The sequence below is a fragment of the Gopherus flavomarginatus genome, chromosome 9 (assembly GCF_025201925.1).
Source record: "Gopherus flavomarginatus isolate rGopFla2 chromosome 9, rGopFla2.mat.asm, whole genome shotgun sequence".
In the NCBI taxonomy this organism is placed as follows: domain Eukaryota; kingdom Metazoa; phylum Chordata; order Testudines; family Testudinidae; genus Gopherus; species Gopherus flavomarginatus.
Genome location: NC_066625.1, coordinates 18,164,965 through 18,188,710, shown reverse-complemented (window position 1 = coordinate 18,188,710; position 23,746 = coordinate 18,164,965). Strand labels below are relative to the sequence as shown.

The window sequence follows — 23,746 nt, the reverse complement described above, 5'->3', positions numbered from 1 at the left end:
TACTTCCTTGACCTGTCTCCTCATTTCCTCTTTTATGATGCAATACAACTGTGCCATCAAACATCAAGCAAATTAGATATACAAAACTTGTATTCTTGCCTTTCTAAACTCATGCCTGTATGATGGCACTTTTCTTGTTCATAAAGTAGTATTTCTATTTTGACTAGACTGTAGCAGGCAGATAAGTTTGAGTAATGAACATAATATGCAGTCTCATAGTCTTGTGGAATGCCGATTTTACATCAGTCACATATTTTGACATGACCTCATAAGAGAACACACACATGCACGTGTGTGCACACACAGAGTGTGCTGACCAAACCATTATGTAGTGGTGCCAGTAACCCAGCTCAGTCACAACACAAGATGAGATATCAGAATAAATATTGTGCAGCTGGAATGAGAAGTGAACAACCAAATGAAGGTGGATAACTATAACTATCCTATAAGGTGTTGGATGCACTTCCACAGTCATGACTAGAGACTAGACAAAGAACACGGAGCATTATGGATAGAAGATGCACTATCAGGTAACAGAAGAGAAGCAAATCAGCATAGTTGCCTGCTGAGCAATTTTCTTGCCCACAGGGTGATTGTTTTTGTGCTCACTTTTATACTGGGGGCAGCTCACATTCATAAAGCAACATTCTGAATTCTCTTTCCCCAGGTATTGGAAAAAAGAGCAGTCCAGTTTATTAAACACTCAGAGTCATAGTATGTTCACAAAAGTTACTGTACTCACGTTCTAACACATAAGTAAAGAGACAGGCAGAAATCTCTTTGGAAAAGGGGATCATTTCATTGACAGTCAAAAGTAGAGACATTGTGTCCTGACTGCACAAATTTATGATTGAGGGAATACATCATGCTGTGAAGAATCAGAGGGTCAGTGACCTTACAAATAGATTTGTTTCTTCCCTCCTAGATAAATATATTGATTATTGTTCCAAGTCAGTAATAATAATCTGTCATCATAGTAGGGTGGAGATAACACTTATACATTTTTAGGATAGCCAGAAGGGTTTAAGATTTCTATGGCCTTGTCTACACAGAGGAAATTCATTAGCATGGCCACTCCAGATTAACTATTCTGCTGTAATTTAGCTATCCCAGAATAACTGCCCTCTGTGGACATTACTCTGGAATAAAAGTGATTTTATAGCATATTAGTTATTCTGGAATAGCCTTGTTGGTCAAGTGTTCCATGCAGACAAACGCCAGTACTTACGTGCCCAAGGTAGCAGAGTGGATTAATTTAATTCTCCAACTGGAAGGCCTCAATTTAAATAATCAATTTTAAGCAACTTTTCCATTTGTACTTCAGTTATTTTCTAAAGAAAAGGGCATTCTGACTGGTTGATATCACAATTAAAACATGTTGATTTAGAACTAAATAGAGCCATTACACTAGATTTGGTACAATTTTTGCACTATAACTGAGGCTGCATATCTGTCACAGATTCCGTGACTTTCCATGAACTCTGCGACTTTTGCAGTGGCTGGGGCGGCTAGCTCAGGGATTGCCTGAGCACTCAGGCAGCCCCTGGCCAGCAGCAACAGCAGTCTGGGTGTGCAAGCAGGCTCAGGGATGGGTCAGGGGGTTGGGGTGTGAGGCAGTGCTTACCTCAGGGGAGGTGGGAGGCTCTCGGGAAGCAGCCAGAATGTCCCTGCAACTCCTAGGCAGAGAGACTAGGGGGCTCTGCATGCAGCCCCAGCTTGCAGGCACCGCCCCTGCAGCTCCCACTGGCTGTAGTTCCCAGCCAATGGGAGCTGCAGAGCTGGAGCTTATGGCGGAGACAGTGCATGGAGCTCCTCTGGCCTTCGCTTCCCCTAGGAGCTGCAGGGACATGCTGGCTGCTTCCAGAGAGCTGCGCAGAGCCAGGTAGAGAACCTGCCAGCCCCTCCAACCCCCCGTCCCCCAGCACCAGTGGAGTACCAGGCCACGTGTTGCTGCCGCCTGGTCCACCCCAGCACCAGTTGCGCTCCTGGACCCCCCCGACCCCACCCCGGATCCCCAGCCCAGCCCACCCCCTCACGGCACCCGCCCTGCCCATGTCCCTCCACCCCACTCCCAGAATGCCCAGCCCACGTTTTAGTTAGGGGTATATAGTACAATGAATTTTTGTTTACGGCCCGTGACCTGTCCATGACTTCTGCTAAAAATGCCCATGACTAAAACATAGCCTTAAACTATAGCATTTATTTAAAACAACTATTAAAAGTTTAATATTTTCAGATTATTAATTGTACATTTTTAATATATTAGAAAATGGTGAATATATTGCTTATTTACTAGATAATGAACTTTCTGCTCATGATTTGTGTTCAGATGCATTAGAACAACTAAAATTTAATTAAACACACAAAATAGCATATAAATTGTTTTAAACAAAACAAGCCCTTAATACAGTACATGACCTATTGTGCCATATTCATAAAGCTTGACACCAAAAGTTAGATTTTTTCCCGATTCTTTTTTCATACAGAAGAGCAGCCTTTAACATAGTTTGTCACAGAGGCTCATGGATTCAGCCTACTTATTTTCTATTTGAATGTTTTGAGAGATTATAACAAATTTAGGCCTAAAACTGATTTAGGACTAAATTCAGAGCTCATTTTAAACAGGTTTACTTATTAAAAGAAAAACAATTAAATCAAACAATATTTGTTTAGTTTTTGTTTTTTTCCCCCCTTTAAAGTCAGATTTGTACCCACCCTGCAAGGTAGGCATTCTGTCCAGAGAAAATGAATTATTAAAATATTCACTCTTAGCAGAGATTTTACAACCTGCAAAAGCACAGGTGAATGACTGACTGAACATCTAGCATGTTCACTGGTTTGAATTAGCCAAGAGACTATCAATGCTTAATAGTCTTCACACACACTCTGGCATACTGCCATTCAAATTCAATCCTCTATACCCACCCACAATGGTGCCAGCACTAGGTTTATATGATCCTGGTCAGTTTCACACTGTACCAACAAAAAATGACAAAATCACTACTGTGTTAGAGCACAGGGTGGTTCACCAAACTGCTTGGGGTCAACAAGACACAAATGAAGGGCAGAAAGGAGTATGGATAACAGACGAGGTGACAATAGTAACTGACCTTTTTGATAATATCTACATGTTGACAATTCAAGATGGAAACACTGAAGGAGCAGAGGAGTTACACATCCAACAAGTAGTCTATTTTACCTTGAGGGAATATATGAATTTGAAAATGTTAAAGTTGAGTACATTTCTACAATGAAAAATAAATCCCTGTGCGACACAGAACTGCTCTTCTTTCTCCAAAATACAGAGAAAGAAATTAGCACTGAGATTCAGTTTAAAAAAGGGGGGGGGGAGTTTGGCACGCTTTGATCTGTGTTTCCTGGCCTGTTTACCAAAGCTGTTTTTTGAAAGCAAGCTCCCACTTCCTGAAAGTCCATGCATCTGAAAAATGGGAGAAAACTTCCACTGCTATTCCACCAACCCCCATATTTTAAGGAAAATGGGAAGGAAAAATTATCACTTTCTCACTCAATTTTTATTTCACAGAAGTCAAAAGACAAACCTAAGCAACTGAAAGAAAAAGAGATTTTTAGTCAGAATGTTTAAAATGGTGTTTGTTGATGTCTATTTAAAAACAATTAGAAATGTTGTGGTTAAAGAATCCTCCCAATGACAAGAAGACAATGTCTACTTCTGTATTTGTCGTGTCTAGCACAATAAGAGCCCAAAAGTGATTTGGACCTCCAGCTGTAGTAGCAGGGATGATTATAGAACATTCTGAAGAAAGGGTATCTTTATCATAAAATTCACCTCCACTGATCATTCAGTCAAGACATGAGAGATCAGTCCATTTGCTCTGAGACTTGGAAGAGGTCTTCCAGCAAAACCAGAAAAAAACAAGATCGATATTTCAGTTATTTTCCAGATTATTAAAAAGGAACAAAAACCATCATCTCCTCCCCCCACTCCCATCATCTTACAGGCCACTTTTATAAAGAATTAAAAATGTATAATACTTAAAAAACCATTGCAGGTCACCTTTAAAGACTAGTTAGATTGATGACGAAAATTGTTCACAAGTTTTCATGAATGCTTAGATAACAGTACTAATGTGGCCAACAAGGATGAAGTATTACATGTCAGTCACTCAGATTTCTGTAACGCATTCAGTGAACAACTCAACTGACTGATTTCAAGGTTAGAAAAGCATGGCGTTTGGGACGAACTACTGAAACTGATTCAAAAAAACAAAGACAGAAATAGAATACTTGTTTAAAAAAAAACAAAAAACCACACAACACTTCGAGAAGGCCAGCAGCAAAGTGTGGCATCTGAGTCATAGGTAAATATCCATCATATGAAGGACATTCATGTTCTCTCACCGTAATTTTACTAATGTGAACACTGCTACCCTGCTACCTCGTTTCCTTTTACCTTCATTTTACACATCAAGTCTTATTGCTCTTTCTTGTCATATAAAATTAAAACACAATCCCCAGTAAAACTGCTTGAATTAGAAAAAAGCATTGTTGAGCTCGTTATCTCTTCATTCTGAGTGGAATAGGAGTCCAATACACTGCAATATTTAAAAAAGGGTTACTGTGCTAGGAAAAGCATTCTACTAGAATTTTGCAGTATCTCTGTTGGCAACATGAACCACTACTATCAGTTGTTACCTCAGTAAGTTATCTTTTCAGTACAAGCTGGCACCAAAAAGGCAATAGAGCATATACACAGTAAATCGACTTGTGCAGGTAACTCTCTCTATACTACACTACATGCTTACATTATTTCTATACAAGTTTGAATCCTTGACATAATTAGCAAAAAAGCACTGTACATTAGAACACAAAGTCTTGAAATCCATGTGCCACACTTGAAAAGAAACTGAAAGTGACACCCAAGAACTTTTAACTTGCAGAAAAAGTAACAATGTTTACTGGTTGCATAAAAAACTTCTCCATGAAGGTTACATGAAACCTACAGAACAACTTATCAAATAGGAGATGCTGATCAAATTAACTATAATAAGCTTTAATTCTTTGCTACATACAACACTGAAACATTCAGAATATTCTGTGACTTCCAGGCTATCAAGGTTAATAGCTTCTCATCTGCTCTCAGCCCTCACCTCCCTTTTTATCCACTGATACGGTGGATGATTCTCCATGGTTCATTCCCCTCCACACCTTGATTGTTTTGCAAGACCCATCCTGTCTATCTGAAACCTTGGCTCAGTCACAACATCCACTTCCTTCTGTCCCACACAGCAGAGCATCTCTGGCAAAAAGCCTGTGATCAAGCTAACTTCCTTCACTATGAATGCAATCTCCCCTCCTTCACTTCTGCCATCTTCCTAAACAACTCTACTTCTCCAACTTAACTGGATGTCATGTCCTCCATCCCAGCCACCTTTTCAACATCTTAGCCTCAGTCCTCAAACCCTCCCCAACTCCTGCCTTCATTTCTCTCTCTGCACAGGATGAACTTGTACAAGAAAAAGTTAACATAGTTGCCATATTTTGCCTCTCTCTCCCCCCTAGCTTCCTTCCTTTCCCAATCCCCTCCTATAACTCTCTCCTGTCAGAGACACAGAAGTTTCTTATCTGACCTTCTCCCTAATCCCTCCACTTGCCTCAGTGACCCCATCTCATGCCATCTCTAGGGTACACCAACTCTTCTAGATAGTTGCCTAGATTTACAACAGGCTACATAAAAAGCACTAGCGAAGTCAGTACAAACTAAAATTTCATAGAGACAATGACTTGTTTATACTGCTCTGTATACTATACACTGAAATATAAGTACAATACTTATATTCCAATTGATTTATTTCATAATTATATGGTAAAAATAAGAAAGCAAGCAATTTGTCAGTAATATATACTGTGGTATTTTTTATGTCTAATTTTGTAAGCAAGTAGTTTCTAAGTGAGGCGAAACTGGGGAGGCAAATCAGACTCTTGAAAGGGGTACAGTAGTCTGGAAAGGTTGAGAGCCACTGCTTTTGTCTTAATAAAAAAAACAAAAACAAAAAACTTGACCCCACTTGCCTCTCTAACCCCTTCTTCCACCTATCTGTAAATTCACTGAACACGCTGGTTACAATTGTTTTCTTTTCTCCAATGCCATCCTTGACCCTTTCTAATCTGGCTTCTGTCTCTTGCACTCCACTGAAATCCTTCTCACCAAAATCTCTAATGACCTCTTCCTAATCAAAGTTTAGAACCAGTATTCCATCCTCATCCTTCTTGACCTGTCAGCCACCTTCAACGTAGTCAACCATGCTTTTCTTGAAACCTTGTCCACCCTTGCCTTTCATGCTTCTGTCCTTTCCTGGTTCTCCTCCTACCTCTGTAACTGGTACTTCAGCATGTCTTTTGGCACATCCTCTCTGTCACCCATCCAACTTTCTGTGGGGGTTCCGCAGGGCTCTGTACGTGGCTCCTTCTCTTCTCTCTCTACACTTTATCTCTGGGGAATATTATCCACAAAGACAAACTGAATGAGTATCTATATGCTCACAAATCACCTCTTCTTGCCAGATATGTCCTTTTGACATGTCTTTGTGACTGTCTGTCAGCTCAAGCTGAATACAGCTAAAGCAGAGGTGTTAATCTTTTCCACCAAACCCTTCCCACTACCCCCTTTATCAATCACAGTGGACAACGCCACCTTGCTATCTGCAACCTGCATGTCATTATCTTGGATCTCTCTCTCTAGGTCCTCACATCAAGTCTATGTATAAATCTTGCCAATTCTTTCTGTATAAAATCTAAGATACAGCCTTGTCTCTTACGGGGTCTCATCTCAATCATGTCTACACTAGGGTTTATGTCAACTAAACTACAGCACTCAAGGGTGTGGATTTTCTAATGTAGCTCAGACCTAATACTTAGGCTATAAGCACTTTGAGGGCAGGGACCATGTTTTTATTCTGTATTTGTACAGCACCTTCCACAAGTGGATCCACTAATTCATAACCAGGGGTTCTGGGTGCCATGGTAATACAAATGAGTAATAATAATTCAGAACACTAACTTACATTGCATGAGAATGATAACTTCCATTTTCAAGAATTAAATTCCAGGACTGAACATGTATCTATCAGAGTAGTTTTGGAACTGTTACCAGTCAGCGCTTTTGTTTCTTACTTCTCCATATACATCCACAGCTACCGTATTATTTGTGTCTTTTTCTGTTCATAAAGAGAAGTTCAGTTATTCCAGAAGTAACTCCTGATTACAGGAGCAGGCTATTTCTCTACCCTTTCTCACAATGGCCTGAAAAGTTGAATGTTAAAACCATGGTTCTAGTCCTTACCATTATGCTGTATCAGTAGACATCAGTTTGCTTAATGCTTCTGTGTTGCACAAAGCCTGCTTTTCTGTGAGTGTGAAGTAGTACTGTGTGTTGCACAGTTAATTCAGCCCAATGTTAAAGATAAATAGCAGATAAACTAGCAGGAGCTACACAGTGATATGAATTTTTAATTTTTAATTTTTTTCCCAAAAGTCAAAGGAAGTGGACGCTTGAAAGGGAAACCGAGGTGGCAGAGGCCTGGAAGTTCAAAAAGGCAGCAATTGAGGGTCTAAATGTGATCAAGTCTCCTGATCAAAGTTCTACCACATACACTCAGGTCTTGTCCATACACAGTTAGCTGTATCCATTTAGAAACCGATATAGTTAAATTGGTACAACCCCCCTAGTGTGGATGCAGTTATTCAGGAATAAAAGGAGCTTATAGTATATCATATAGCTTATTCCTGTCCAATATACAATGTTACAAAAACTAAGTAAACCAGCCCACACACATCTGACAGATATTGCCGCATTCACATGGGCACAAAATTCAAATTCTTCTTCACCAACTAGACTTTATTAGAGATGGATCTGAGCTGCAAAATTCAGAATCAGATTTTTCATACCTCAAAGTTCGGGAGGTTTTGATTCTGATGATATAGTTCAGATTTCATCTAATTTATCATGTTTACAGATAATTAAACTTCAAAACACAATATCCTAATTAAAGGGATACAGTCAACTTCAAAAAATAGTATTTCCATTTGAAAGTTTTGTACATATTATCAGCCATGAAAGATTAGTGAAAAAAGTTCTATCTTCTTTTTTCTTGCACTGGGAATTTGATAGAATTTTTGCAATTTTGGTGCCTACATACAACCTTCTTCTGCCCCTGCAAGAAGCTATTTACCACTAACCAGCAGCAACAGAGCTAGAACTGAACAGGTAGTAAACAACAGACAGGTGTATACACAGAAGGAAAAAGAAAAAAAATTCTGAGCATATTTTGTGTTGTTATAATTGCTATCCAAAAGTTCATTCTAAACATAATACAAGGAAGCCAAAAAATTCACAGCTATTTTTAAATTAAAAAAAAAAAAAATCAGAACATACTATTTAAGGGAGCTCTATCAGAATTTTTTTAATTAGCTGACAACATACCTTTGCAAAGAGTTTTTTTTCTTGTTGAAGGCTCATCTAAACAACTGTATATTGATTCATATGGTCAAAGTGATCTTTGTACTATGGTAACATTTTTAGACTTCATATATATGTAGCATTAGCTCATAACTCTCACTGTGCACATTTTTATACTCTTTGGGGTGCCTGGTAGATAAACTAAGGTGTAAAGTTAATTGGTGGAGGTTCAGGTTGCTCCCAAGGACAGCTACAGATCTCACTCATTCCTTTAAAAATGCTCCAATTTCATGATCCGGTGGATGCAAAGGACCAGGCCCCATTCACATTGAGAAACTTACTCATCAGTGACAATGGTTCCCCTTCTCTCAGTCATACTTTCTGTAATACTGCTGATTACAGTTTTGTTCTTACTGTGCCAATAGCTCCAGTTCAATGGTTTTCAGTAAGTCAATTTCCTAGTATAGACAGGGCTTCAGCATCTGTAAAGAATATTTTCTATGCTGAAAGTAAGATGGGTCTTGTGGCAAATTAACATGTCCCATCAGGAACCTGTTATCACAGCTGTCACCATATCAGCAGGGACAAAAACTGTACATCTAACCCTTTCCTTTAGGGGGAAAACTCTGGGTCAGGAGCTTAAAAGTATTATGAGTCCAGGACTCCTCTGCAGGTAACAATTTAGGGAGGTACCAAACTGTAGGCCATTGGAAATCCTCCATTGTTACTGAAGAAATAGGATGCCACAACAGGACATCAATATGATGGCTTGCAAATTTCTAACTTTTAAACTTGTAATTGACTACACCTCAACAACTAAAGAGAGCAGAATTTAGTGAGGTGAGACCATGTGATCATTTAAATGTTGCATGCTTACTGCATACTTAATATCCCTAACACCTGGAGTGCTGACTACTTAGTCAAAATGAACTTTTGTTCTTTTCACATATATGAAACTAACGTTCCACCCATACAATTACAGGATCCACTTCCACAACCATTCAATCTCCCCATTCCAATGGCATCCCATCAATTTAAGACACTACATGATACTGACAGCAAACTACAGAACTGCAGTCCCTTTCTCTGTCAACTTAAGTTTTAGTAACGTTCAAATAAAGCCGAAAATGTTCAACAGAGAAACAATAATGAAGTCAAAGGACTTCAATACTTCAGGCTAAATTACAACAGTTTTACAAAAACACCTTTAAAAATTAATACAGTAAACTAAAGCAGTTTAGCAACTACATGTTGGGAATAGTTCAGATGCAAAATACACTTTCACTGAGTGAAATGTAATAACTGCAACACTCCACATACAAAAATCCTGTTAGTTTACTTACAACTCTGGACTACTTTTCCTGATTAAAGAACAAAATTTATATATACGTTCTGTGTGCTATTTTTTCAGTCCTTGAAAGTCCTCCAGTATGTTTACAGCCTCTATTCTCCTTCAAATAATTTCCAATTAAAAAACACAAAGAACAAAAATGCACTTACTGAAGGTTCCTGTAAATTCTGTTTCAATATAAGCAACTTAAAACATCTGTTTACAACTAAAGAAAAGTGTCCCCTACTGTAAAAGAAGTCACTGAGCAACAAAGTTGCTACTTACAATACTCTGTGGGGTACCAGCATCATCATAAACTATAAATCACCTAGGACAAAACCCTGAAAGGGGAAGGAGAGCCTGGGCTAAATCAACATAAACCCAACCAAACTAGGATTCTAAGAAGTTACATGTTGTGTGATACAGAAACATTTTGTCTCTTCAGCCACCAACAGATAAGGAATTGCTTATATAGCAGGAAATACCCTCCACTGTCCACACATCCTACCCCAGCTCTTTCCAGTATCCAGCAAAGTCTGGATCCTTTATATCTGAGGTGTCCTGGCGTTTCGTTCCCCATCTGACTAGGCCACAGTAGAGAGGCAGAGCCCGTTCACCCCCCCCCCCCCCAATCCTGAGTGTGTAGGCCCCAATAGTCAGGGACTGGGTCACTCGCACCTCCCCCCACATCTCCCTCTAGGTCCCAATAGTCAGGGAATGGGTCACACGCCCCCCATCTCCCTCTAGGCCCTAAAAGTCAGGGGGTGGGTCACTACCCCCTCCCCATTTCCCTCTAGGCCCCAGCACTTAGGAAGCTGGGCCTGCCTACGTAGAAAGCCGGGGTTTTCTCCTCTCCTCCACACCTTCCCTCCTCCCAATCTCCACAGGCCCCAGCACAGCGGGAACAGCCCAGGCCAGACACCCCCCATACCCCCGGAGGCCGCCTAGGCCGCGCCTCCCCCTGCCCGAGCCCAACCCACCTGGGTTGCCAGTCATTCCAGCTCCGCGGGTGATAGTGCTGCCTGGTGCCGATGCCGCTCAGCCGAGACCCCGGGGCTCTGCGGCTCATTACCTTGCCCGAGAGGGCATGGCCGGCCGGGCAGCGACGCAGGGCAGGGGCGGCAGCGGCAGCTCTTCACTCGCTCTCCTCAAGCTGCTGCTGCTGCTGCTGCTGTCTCACAGTGAAGGAGGAGACGACGGCGGCTCCGCCTGCTGCTGCTGCTGCTGCTGCTCCTCCCTGGCCGAACGGCATGCTGGGATCGCGGGCCATGGGGCCGCCCCGTTCGCCCGCCCTCCGCGGGGCACCATGGGACGGCAGCCACCGACGGGGGTCACCCCCGCGGGGTCACGCGGAACTCCCCCTGTACTGGGCCGGCCCCCCTTCCCTAGGCCCTCCCCCACGCCGAGAGGGCACACGCACCTGGGGGACACTCAGCCTTCCGGCCCCCTCAGGACGGGTGTCCCCCTGGTGTAACTCTCAGGAGGAGTCTCCCTGTCTCCCAATCTTTGGTGTGTTGGGGGGTTCACCTGAGGGAGCCTGCTGGCCCCCATCCCACACGGAGAGGGATTTAATCCTTAGGAGGGGTCATCCTGTGCTGAGGGTGTTTCCTATCCTTATGAGGGTAGGGCACAGTTTCGTGCCTTCCCACCCATATTGAGGGGACTGCTTCCCGAAAAGTAGTTTCCAATCTCCCCAGGCACCTTGATGGGTCTCCTGCCTACCCACCCTAGCCCAGTCCACACTGAGGGTGTTTCTCCCACATGTAGGGCAGAAGTTCACAGATTGGTGTGCTACAGAGTATTGGGGGTGGTCAGCAGGAAGCTGGCTAAACCCACTGTGCTGGTGTCTCCTTTTTACTTCCAGCTGCTAAAATGCATTTTAAAAGAGCTAAAAAAAACATGACACCTTTGTCTTGGTACTTTTCTAGGGAAACAACTGCTGTAGTTGCCACAAGGATGTGACTGAAAATGGAAGGGGAGACAAATCTACAAGAAAATACCTGCCTATTACAATGTGGTCCGCACTTGAAAGAATGTGAGAACCAGTGCAGTTGGATACATTTTCAAGGAAGATACTAGGGCTGGGTCTACACTAAAAAGTTAAGTCAACCCAGCTAGGTCACTCTGGTGTGAAAAATTCACACCACATCCTACAGAGGCAATGTCTGTACACTTACCATTTAGAGTGCAAAAAGTCCTTTTTTGTGCTAAAACCGAGGAAGCATCTACAAGAAAACCACCCTCACGAGGCATATAGCTCTTTCCGCTGTTCTTTTTGTGCTGTTGTGAAAGTGAAGAACCGTTCTACCATTGTAAACACCTTTTGGCCTCCGAAGGATATTGCACAGTTCCAAAAGTGACCACTCTGGCCAGCATCTTTACTGGTCTGACACCAGGTAAACGGACATCCATCCCTCCCCCTGTAAACCCCGGGAAGTTTGAAACTTCCTTTCCCTTTGCTTGTAGATATGGCCGGGAAAGCAGCCAGACAGCAGGGGTGGGTAAAAAAAGTGCCACAAAAGAAACAAGGAAGTATTGGGGCTGCTGGAACATGAAGCAGGGCAGCATGGGTCACTGAGCAGGGACCCAGAATGCCTTCCGCTCACCCTTCCCACAAGACCTATCGAGAGAGCTGCACTGTAGGATAGCTGCCCTACAGCGCTGCTCTCATCTGCGATGGAAGTGCTGCTAGTGTAAACACTCTCTGATGCCTGAGGAATTAAGTGAGTACACAAACCAGCACTTTTCTTTCACCAGATCCCTATCACCGGTGAAACTTAGAGCACAAAACTCTGCAAGTGTAGACACAGGGCTGGCTCCAGGCACCAGCTCAGCAATCAGGTGCTTGGGGCAGCCAAGGAGAAGGTGCAGCACATCAGGCTCTTCAGCAGCAATTTGGCGGCGGGTCCCTCGGTCCCTCTCAGAGGGAAGGACCTGCCGCTGAACTGCCGCCGAAGAAGACAGTGGCATGGTGGAGCAGCCGCTGATCATGATTGCGGCTTTTTTTTTTTTCTTCCCCTGCTTGGGGCGGCAAAAACCCTGGAGCCGGCCCTGTGTAGACATACCCATGGTTAAGCCAACCTAACCCCCCAGTAGACAGGTTAATGGAAGAATTCGTCTGTCGAACCATCTACCACCTCTTGAGGAGGTGGATTAACAACAGTGACAGAAGTACTTCTCCCTCACTGTAGTGAGTTTCTATGCTGAAGCGCTACAGTGGTGCAACTGAGACCTGTATTTTTTTTCTCCTCCAGGAAATGGATGCCTTGCATTGGCTTATTTGGTCACTCTGTGTTTCTGTTCTTATTGAGTATTCCTCAAGTTTTCATGAAATCTAATACACTCAAGTAAAAGACTCTGTAAAGATACTCATAGGCCTACGCTTTCATGGGTAAAAAACCCACTTCAGATGCATCTGAAGAAGTGAGTTTTTTACTCATGAAAGCTTATGCCCAAATAAATCTGTTAGTCTTTAAGGTGCCACTGGGCTCCTTGTTGTTTTTGTGGATACAGACTAACACGGCTATCCCTCTGAAACATGACATCATAGGCCTAACTGCTCTTATTTATTACTGTATCCAAAGTTGAACAATGACACGACTTGGAGGCCTTGTTAATATCAGCCAATAAACAGCAGTTGTGTTGGTGAATGAACTGAGTCAATTGGCATATTCCTACTTCTAGCTTTTTATTGGACAGTGCTGAACTTACTGGTGTGGTTTTGCATCCCTCAAGCAATGCTTCCAGGACATCCACAGGTTCCAATAAAATTCCAGGGCTCAGAGCCATCACATCACAATGTGACATAATTATATTTTGATGTGATGTAACCCGGTGTCATCATAATGCATCACAACATGCTGACAGTGTCACAAATGGTAACCTTGGGTAGGCACTGTGCGTGTACTATTTTACCTTAGCCGTTTCAGGGCAGTACTATATATCATGTTGGTTCAGTTCCAATACTTAAATACTTGAGTCAGTTTTGCAGATATAACCCATTGTACACGGCATTATAAATCCTTTCATTTGCTGTCTTAGTTCTGCTACTTTTGGTATTTAAATTGAGAAAATTAACCAGTAGCATTTGATATTCAGCAAACAGAAGAAATAAATTTAAAACATCAAAGTCAAAATTAGATTTTACTGGAGTGCCAGCAATATCTAGTGCAAAAATTCTCTGACTTTCACAGAAAGAATCTTGTGGATCATATCACCACCAACTGATAATGGAGCAGATCACCTCCCCTCATGTTCATGATTTCATAAAGTCCTTGCAGCAGCTACAGCAGTTGCCTATGGGGAAAGGAAAGATAATATTAAGGATGTATTTTTAGCCTCCTTTTAATGTGGTTTAGCAGCTGGACACAAGAAAGAGAATTAGCACCATGTGACCAGCCTCTGTCTATAGACCACCACAATTTGAGCACTGCTGATTTAGTGGGTAGAGCAGGGAGCATTGTATAAGAACTGGATTCTAGTCATGAATCTGCTCCTGAATCTGTGTGGTCTTGTGGAAATAATTTAGCCTCTCTGAGTCTCATTTTCTCCTTTTATAAAACAGGGATAATAATGGTTAATTACATTTTGAAATCACTGTACAAACATTAAAATGCTATATAAGTGTCAAGCACGATTAAATATGTAATTGAACTATTTCTGGTTAGAATGACTACATTGTGAAATTTTGATAGTCTTTTAGGTAATAATTAAGCTTTTCATCATGATCAATGAGATAATAATAATACTTGTCACATAGAACTTTTTCATCTGTAGATCTCGAGGTGCTTTACAAAAGTGGATAAAAACATTTAATCCCCATTTCACAGAGGAGATAGCTAAAGCACAGGAAAGTTGAGGCCCACATTTTCAAAACTGGCTTTTAAATTTGCTCTTCTTGGGTTTTGGGGCCCAGATTTAGATACGTAGGTTTTCTAATGGCAGCCAGAGCTTTTGTGAAACAACTGGAATGCAGAAAATATGAAACTCAAGTTAAATATACAAATATTATATAAAGATATAAGAACTGAGAAACAAGGTCACTGAGTTACAGGCACAGTGTTTTACAGTTCTGAGGCTTTGAGTGAGAATGTGAGTCTCTGAAGGAGCAGAAAGCGTTCTGGAAGCACAGCTAAAAGCAGTTCATTTGGAGAATAGGATTGATGTCAATGGGAGCTACAGATGCTCAGCACCTTTGAAAATAAAGCTATAAGTGTGTAAAGCTGGATATCCGAAAAAGGAGGGACCCAAAATTAGAGACCATTTTTGAAAATGTAAATTAAAGTCACTTGTCCCGTGTCACAGAATGAGTCTGTGGGAATGTTGGAAATAGGGCTCTGGTCTTCTGACTCCCAGCAATGTGCTCAGTCCACTAGACCACATTGCCAATGTTCTTCATAATGCAGAATTTTGCAGCTGATTGACACCACCAATTCTTTTGCTGATTTGCAATTTATCCTAATGATTTACTGACTTAATATGTAAAACTATTACTCCAAGTGTTACTTTTAGTTGTAATAAAAAGCAATCTGTATGCTTCTACTGTGCTTAAATAAGACAGCATATTACATCTTCCAACCCTCACAAGTTTGCTGCCTTAACCAGCATGGCTTTTCCAAAAAATCTGTGCATGCTAAGGAGCAGAAGCCAAACCAAGCCATTTTCTTGGCTCCATGGCTCCATGTATACCCTTAACAAAGCCACATATTGAAAGAACAACAATCACCACTGTGGGTAACGGAAAGAGATGCTAACCATTTCCTAGTTTGGAAACAGGACTGAGGCCAAGGAGAAAAACAGTGTTTGACTAAAGCAGAGAAAAACAATCCACCAAGATTTTGTAGTTTGAGTATTACAAGTGGGTGCCTATTAAAGATTGCAAAGGATTCCTAGAATAGAGATTCCCAGTAAAGATAACACTGCGATGCAACTATGACTGTGTATCATCTATAGATTATACAATTTACTTTCATTTAATCCAAAATCTATCTTTATAAAACCTTCTTCACACTAACGTATAAACAAACTGAAACCAATAACATACAAACTGAAACCAATAGACCTCATAAGATATTACACTCATTCTAGATTGTTGTTGCCATTGCAGATTTTGTTCATTTAATGCCAAGAAATCTTACAATAGCTTCTTTGAGTGATATGGTAAATTAAGGCTGTCAATTAATCAAAGTTAACTCACATGATTAAATAAAAAAATTGACGGCAATTAAAAAAATAAATCACGATTAATTTTAATTGCACTGTTAAACAATAGAATACCAAATGAAACGTATTAAATATGTTTGGATGTTTTTCTACATTTTCAAATATATAGATTCCATATGACAGCTGAGAATATAGTCAATTTCTAGTCAAATTGTTTTCCAGTCATGTAGGCATATTTCAGCAAATTTCTAGTGTAGCGGAAACTCCATCTGGGGCTTGAGGTTCAAAAACAGTGCAAAGCTGCTTGGTCTACCTTCACAGCTGACCAAACCTCTCCATTCAGCAATATGTAGAAGTATGAACTTTAGCAGAAACATCTCTCTGGCATAGATTGCCAGATCTCTCCACAAGACTGGAAAGCCACCTTTCTTTTCCATTCTGGTACCTTGAAAACTGTCATGTTCTCCAAATGTTGGCCAGCTTTTAAAGAAGAAATGTCAAACTGGGAACTGATACATTATGAACATTTTCATTTTTTTAAACCATTAGTACATATTTCTTACCATTAATAGCCTCTGCTACTTCCTCATGGGCTGCAAAAGTTGTCTGAGAACCAAGGATAGTCTAAGGCTATGTCTCTACTGCGCACCTTACAAGAGTGGGTTGTGCCACTGCAGTCACGCCGTTGCAAGATGTGCTGTGTGGCTGCACTTTATCGCGGGGAGAGAGCTCTCCCAGCAACAAAATAGAACCACCTCCAACAAAGCGCTATCCACACTGGCGCTTTACATTGCTAAAACTCTGTCTGTCTATCTGTCTCTCTGTGTGTGTCACATTCCTGGAATGCTGAAAAATATCTAAATTGTAGGCTTCTGCCGCACAGTTATGTTATAAGATCATAAGAATGGTCATACTGGGTTAGGTCAATGGTCCACCTAGCCCAGTATCCTGTCTTCCAAGTTCTGACAGTAGCCAGTATTGGGAGTGAAGTATCAGGGGGTAGCCGTGTTAGTCTGTATCCACAAAAACAACAAGGAGTCCAGTGGCACCTTAAAGACTAACAGATTTATTTATTTATTTATGCCCAAATAAATCTATTAGTCTTTAAGGTGCCACCGAACTTCTTGTTGTTTTTGTTGGGAGAGAAGTGAATCTTAATCCACCATTCTGGCAAGCCAGCCAGTATGTAGATTGGGGTTAACAACCAATATCCAGGGGCCGTGACCTAAGAGTATTGAGGGGTTTAAGGAGTTTTTAAGTGACTGTGGAGTCACTGGGGCATATATAGATAAGTATCTGGCTTGAGGCAGAGGCTAATCTGCTGAAATGCTACTTATTTGGCAACAAAAAGCTGCCAAGAAGAGGTAAAAGCTGTAGTTTTTTAAGGTTTGCTAATGGCAGCCAGAGCTTTTGTGAAACAACTGGAATGCAGAAAATATGAAACTCAAGTTAAATATACAAATATAATATAAAGATATAAGAACTGAGAAACAAGGTCACTGAGTTACAGGCACAGTGTGTTACAGTTCTGAGGCTTTGGCCTGGTCTACACTACGCTGTTAAACCGATTTTAACAGTGTTAAATCGATTTAACGCTGCACCCGTCCACACTACACTGCTCTTTATATCGATTTAAAGGGCTCTTTAAATCGATTTCTGTACTCCTACAAAACGAGAAGAGTAACACTAAAATCGATATTACTATATCGGATTAGGGTTAGTGTGGACGCAAATCGACGTTATTGGCCTCATTATTTTACAGTATCTACCCACAGTGCAACGCTCCAGAAATCGACACTAGCCTCGGACCATGGACGCACAGCACCGAATTAATGTGCCTAGTGTGGACGCGCACAATCGACTTTATAATATCTGTTTTATAAAATCGGTTTAAGCTAATTCGAATTTATCCTGTAGTGTAGACGTAGCCATAGAGTGAGAATGTGAGTCTCTGAAGGAGTAGAAAGCATTCCGCAAGCACAGCTAAAAACAGTTCATTTGGAGAATAGAGAACTGACAGGCACTTTTAATCAGACAGTGAAACTTTTGGGAGGAGAAAGCATTATTATAGTCAGGAGGACTATATTAATAGTCAGGAGGCTCCATCTTTTTATAATCCATTTTTTCCTTCCTTGAACAATCTGGACTCTAAAATGCTCAGAGGTGACTGTGACAGTCCAAAACAATCATGAAGGTGGTACATGAAGGGAAGTGAAGGTTAAAAATCTTTCATCAGTGGAGATATCAGCCATAATGAACGAAATAGGTCCTTGTCCCAGAAGCAGGGTCATAGAGGAAGTGTTAAAGTGGTTTCTGAAAATTAGGGTGCAGGCTGAATTTTGTAATCTGACTAGAGGAGATTGCGAGACAATTTTGGAGAAGGAAGTGGACCCTGGGGTTTGGCTGCATATTCCACAGGGCTAGAGAGTCAGGGACAGTGGCAGATCCGACGCAGCAATCACCCTGTTGGTGCTGTGGAGCTGAAAATGTAGGAACCCTCTGCAGAATATGAAGAATGAATTTTCTTTGCTTATTTTCTGGTCACTAATAATCCCTCTTGTGATAATCCAGACTACGCACCACAAGTTGTTGTAGATGGGCTACTTGCAGAGGTTAAAGAGGCAGTTAAAATGGGGTTTGATGGGATAGTACTAATGTTCAGACTTTGTCTGAAAAAATGACGTGCTTTTTTCTGTGCCCTGGAGGGTAAGAATAAGGACACAGTGGATGAGGCTAAAGCATTCAGGCTTGAAAGTGGCAGAAACTTAATTCTGAGGGAGGATAGTCCAGGACCCCCTGGTTATCAGAGAAGGTGTGGGTGAGAGTGGCCTTGGGCACCCATGGATCACCTTGCATGCAGTGCAGAGGCTTCAGGAACTGACCCCAGGAACGGGAAGTGGTCTGCTGTTAGAACTCAGAGATAGAGATAGAGTAGAGATACTCAGCTGCCTCCCACTCATCCAGGATTCTTACCTGCATTACCTTCGCTGGGTAGGGATGCCCCCAACATATCAGTTAGAGGAGGCATTCGTAGGCAAGTTTTGCTTATTAGTGGGATGTCTGTCTCTTTAACGTCTAGAATCCAGGTGGGAGATGTCACACAACAGTGTACTACCATGACTGAACTGACAAGGCACGGAACCACGCACTGGCTTGCTAAACCCTTTGATGTCATGGTGAGCAGCTTTTCTGTCACTCAATTCTTTGTGGCTGATGCTTGTAGGGAAATTTTAGGAGCGGAATGAATGAAAGCCTGGGGTTGTAAGGTGGATTTGGCTAACCTTTTGCTGTGGAATTCATCCCAAGGTAAATGAGAACATTTCCACACTAACTGCTCACTGCAGTTAAAGGGGTTTATTCTTTAAATTAGAGGGAACATGTGACAGATGCTGAGGTTCTGGAATGATGCGTGCTATTTCTTGAAGTTTTTGTTTGAAGTTTTGAGTATGGGAGTATGGATGTGTGCATCCAGGTTGAGGGACAGGATCCCCTTCACCAGCAACAGTATCCTTACCCTAGAGGGGAGGGGATTCAATCCATGTGGTTATTGACTGCTTAAGACAACAAAAAGCAGCTGTCCTTAAAGGGCTGTGTCTGGAGTACACCTTTGCAGACACAGTTACAAAGTGTGCTAAACTGAAAAATGGGTATAAATGGCACCAAGATAATTTTAAAGCTGTAGAATACATTGGCAGAAAACTGTGTCAATCTGGCCAAAAAGGTAAAAAGTTTATATCTATCTAATTATGGAAGTGTCTACACTTAAATTTCACTCCCACTGACATAACTGCTCCACTATGCCAATTTAATAACTCCATGTCCTCAAGCACCATAGAGTCAAGATCGATGTAGTTAAGTCAACGTAGTGTCACTAGACACTGCATTTCTTACATCAACTATTACTGGCTTTTAGAAGCTGTCCCACAATGCCCCACACTGATAGTACAATTGCTACAAGTACTCCTGGTGAGGATGTGCACCACTGACAGGAGGAGCAAAGTGTAGACACGGACAAGCGATGTAATTACTGTGGTGGCTGTATGCCGATGTAAGTTAAGTTGATCTAATTTTGCACAGACTAAGAACACTGCAGAACTTGGACAGGACTAGACAGTCGGGGTAGTGCAAGTGTTAAAATATTAAAAATGTAAATGTCAAAGAGAATGCTGATAATTTAAAAAAAAGGAGGGGCATGAAATACCTGGGAAATTCAGTCAGAAAAACATGAATAACACAGCAGCTAACACTGCCTGTCAGAAGAACTGTTTAAGTTTGGCAGCAGAGATATTGATATCTAAGTTGGCTGAGGAAATTAGGTTTGTATAACTACATTGCTCAGAGTGTGAAAAATCAATACCCCTGAGGGATGCGGTTAAACCTACCTAAACCCGGTTTGGGAAAGGATGAAAAGGGTGGTGAACCGATGGTTGCATGCTACACAACTGAAGGCATATAGTGGGAAGGAAAGAAGGGAATCTACTGATGTAAAAAGAGGAGAGGCAAGGACACAGGTGCAGAGACATTAACATGTCATTGCTCACGGATTCAGTCCCATTATGTTTTACTAGTTTACATGTCTTTTAAAAAATATTTTACTTACATGTTTCAAAGTACTTTTAAAAAATGTTATAGTTTCACTGACTTGTGTGTGGACTCGTCTTCCTAAGGATGATGACTGCAAGATGATACTGCAAACACTTTTCTCTCTGTCCCACACCCAAAGCTCCTCCCCTCCCCCAGGTTTAGAAATATCCGGAGTCCCAAGGATACATGGTAGGGATGGAAAAAGTGCAGTCAATGTGGTGCTTACAGAATGCACTGCTAGTTCTCAGCGCAGCAGAGGTCACAACACTGAAAGTGGGTAGATAAGTGTCTTTATGGTTGGTTAACTTGCAGTAAATCAAAACACAATTCAAGTATCAATACAGGCATCTGCCACTGCCCTCTGATTAAACAACCCCTCCTTTCTCCCTGCTTCCCCAAACCTGGCCCAGTTTCTACCTTAAATAGCAACCTTAGTGCTCAATAACAGCCGCTAAGTGCAGTTAGCACCACTGACAAAGAACAGTTTAAAAAAATTGATGCACCCTCTCCAAAGCAAATGTAGATAAGGCCATTCAGAGAGATTGAGTACTCCCAATAACAGAGATTTGTAAACAGGTGTGAACAGCAAAGAGGAAAGCATTGCACAAGGACTGCACAACCCATTCCTAAGTGTTAACCCTGTGGAAATGCCCTATTATAATTGTCTGTAATGTGTGAATTGTTACAGGAATGAATGGCTAATGATCTTCTATTACAAGGGAACAAAACCCTCACAAAGGTACCTAGCGCCACCAGTATGTGCCAGTGTTCCCTCATGTGCTTTTCCAGCAGTTTTACAGGGTTTGAAGGTATTCCTTGGCACAGATATGTCACCCTCTGCGTCCCTACTGTGCCAAGAGGTGAACACCTACAGAATCCCTGATTTCCCTTGCTCTCTGGGTGCCAGGACCAGTGTGCATAAGGCTGTGATCTGGTTGCCTGTACAGAGTTTGTAAACCTGACTTGTCCTGAGTCCACTCAGGATGGAAGCACTTCCATTTACTCTCACATACATAATGGAGTGTGCAGCAGGTGACGGCTATATAAACAGTGTTTTCCACATTGGCACCTAGATAGGTTCGTAGGCAGCCCTAATGAGATAATCAGTGGGACACAGTAATACCAGGGTACAAAATATATTGGAAGTACAGGTCGTGCTGGTGGGGGAGTAGAACTATATGTGAAAGAAAGCATAGAATCAAATGAAATAGAAATCTTAAATGAACCAAACAATGCCATAGAATCTCTATGGATAGTAGGCATTGAGCAGCTCTGCCTTCCTATTATCTTTCGTTACCAGCTCACCTGCTCCACTGAGCAGTGGACCCACACCATCCTTGATCTTTCTTTTTTGTCTGACATACTTGATGAACCCCTTCTTGTTGTCTCTAACATTTCTTGCCAGCTGTCACTCAGGGTATGGCTACATTTGGAATTTCAAAGCGCTGCCGGGGCAGCGCTTTGAAGTGTGAGTGTAGTCAGAGCGGCAGCGCTGGGAGAGAGCTCTCCCAGCGCAGCATGTAAACCACATCCCTTACGGGTGTAGCGTGCAGCGCTGGGAGCCGCGCTCCCAGCGCTGCTGCCCTGATTACACTGACGCTTTACAGCGCTGTATCTTGCAGCGCTCAGGGGGGTGTTTTTTCACACCCCAGTTGCAGCGCTGTAAAGTGTGAGTGTAGCCAAGGCCTCATTCTTTGCCTTGGCTTTCCTGATTTTGTCCCTACACACTTGTGCTATTCCCATCTATGCTTCCCTGGTGACATAGTGACATGCCACTCCTTCCATTTCCAGAATCTATCCCTTTTGGTTTTTAGATATGTAAACAGGGTCTGCTGAATTCTTCCCTGACAGCTAACTGGGAGAAGACGAGACTTAAGGAGCAAACTGTATATACAAGCACACACCTACTCTGCTTAGATATCCAGCAGATAGAGCTGTTTTGCTCAAAATGATCAACTGTGGCTGGTGTTGGGTTACAAATTACCTTAGTACTGAATGCAGGGGTAGTGAAATGCTGTTACCAATGTTGGCATTATTGTATGAATAAAGGGGAGCAGAACTGTGCTTACCCTGTCCCATATGAGGGGGTCACCCTCAGCTGAAAGGACCTTGTTAAGCCAGGGGTTTGAAAGCCAGAGGCCTGTGGAAATAAGAAGGGTAGGGACAGGTGTCCCAGCCATAAGGTGTGTGGACCCTCCCCCAGGGTCCTCCCAAGACTGGTTTAACCTGTTCCTCCGCACTGTTCAAAGAAAGAGCTAAATAGGCTTCATTAGGAGCCTCTTCGTTATGTTAAATGCCCAGTCAGAGGTGAAATCAGTTGTAGTAGGGGAGTGTTTCTGCCCTGCCTGCTAAGAGCTGAAAATTACTAAGAGACTGATGTGCAGAGGTCATAGCAGAGAGGCAGGTGGCAGCAGAAGATGACTGACAAGTGGCTGGTGAGGCAGTGCACAGAATGAGCAGCTGAGGAGGCAGTGAGAAACTGTAGCTGGCAGGATGGCCAGCGGAGAGGAGCAGCAGCTGCCAGGACAGCCAGCAGAGGCATAGCAGGTGGTCAGGCAGCCAGCCAAAGCCAGTGCTCAGATGCCAGAGCAAGCATGGTGTCTTCTTCCCGCAGTGGGAGGTGAACTCACACAGATGTGCCTCTGAACCCTGGGGTCCTCTCTGACCAAGGATAACCACTGTGAGGGGGGTATGGGGAGAGGGAGCAGAGAGGGGCACAGAAAGGAACTGTTGTTTGTAGAACTCAAGAACATGAGGCAGAAGGCACTGCCCCGCGCATTCTGGGGTGGGTGTCCTGCTCACAGTTTTATGAGTATGAATCCCGCTTATGGCATTTTCCCTAATTAAAGTCAGGTGACTTCCCTCCTTTCATTAAAAGTTTCTTTTCTACAGTCAGACTCCATGCTTGCGACTGGAGAAGTATTGCCTCACAAAGGTGCCTGAGGTGGTGTGTAATTTTCCCAGGTTACTGGGTGGGGGCTCGAGATGGTTCTGTGTTGTGTTGATGGAAGGGAACCCCTAAATATTGAACCTGGCCCTGGTTGCTGCTGGCTCCACCTGGCAGAAGGGTTACAGATAGCCAAAAAACTCCATGTGCAGCCACACTGGCCTCCTGAGGTTCTTCTTATCTTTTTTCTGTGCTGGAATAGCTTGCTGAGCCATAGTAACCAATACAATACATGTTAAGTCATAGTAACTAATACAATATTAAACATGACCTAGTATTCAATGTT

At 42.3% G+C, this 23,746-nt stretch overlaps 1 protein-coding gene and 1 long non-coding RNA gene across 4 annotated transcripts in view; one reads left to right on the top strand and one right to left on the bottom strand.

The window, feature by feature from the left end:
• The window catches only part of SMG1 (SMG1 nonsense mediated mRNA decay associated PI3K related kinase), a 115,500-nt gene extending 104,557 nt beyond the window's left edge, over positions 1–10,943 (bottom strand). For 2 of the 3 annotated variants that reach the window (XM_050967672.1, XM_050967673.1), the window contains exon 1: positions 10,748–10,943. In XM_050967672.1, coding sequence (XP_050823629.1) covers positions 10,748–10,836 — 89 coding nt within the window. In that variant the 5' untranslated portion in view covers positions 10,837–10,943. The remainder of the gene's footprint in view (positions 1–10,747) is intronic. The other variant, XM_050967674.1, reaches the window with a different exon arrangement.
• Positions 10,944–11,153: 210 nt separating this feature from the next.
• Positions 11,154–19,100, top strand: LOC127058186 (uncharacterized). The gene is made up of 3 exons (XR_007776305.1): positions 11,154–11,276; positions 11,696–12,163; positions 19,009–19,100. It is a non-coding gene; the product is annotated as an uncharacterized LOC127058186 (long non-coding RNA).
• The last annotated feature ends 4,646 nt before the right edge of the window (positions 19,101–23,746 follow it).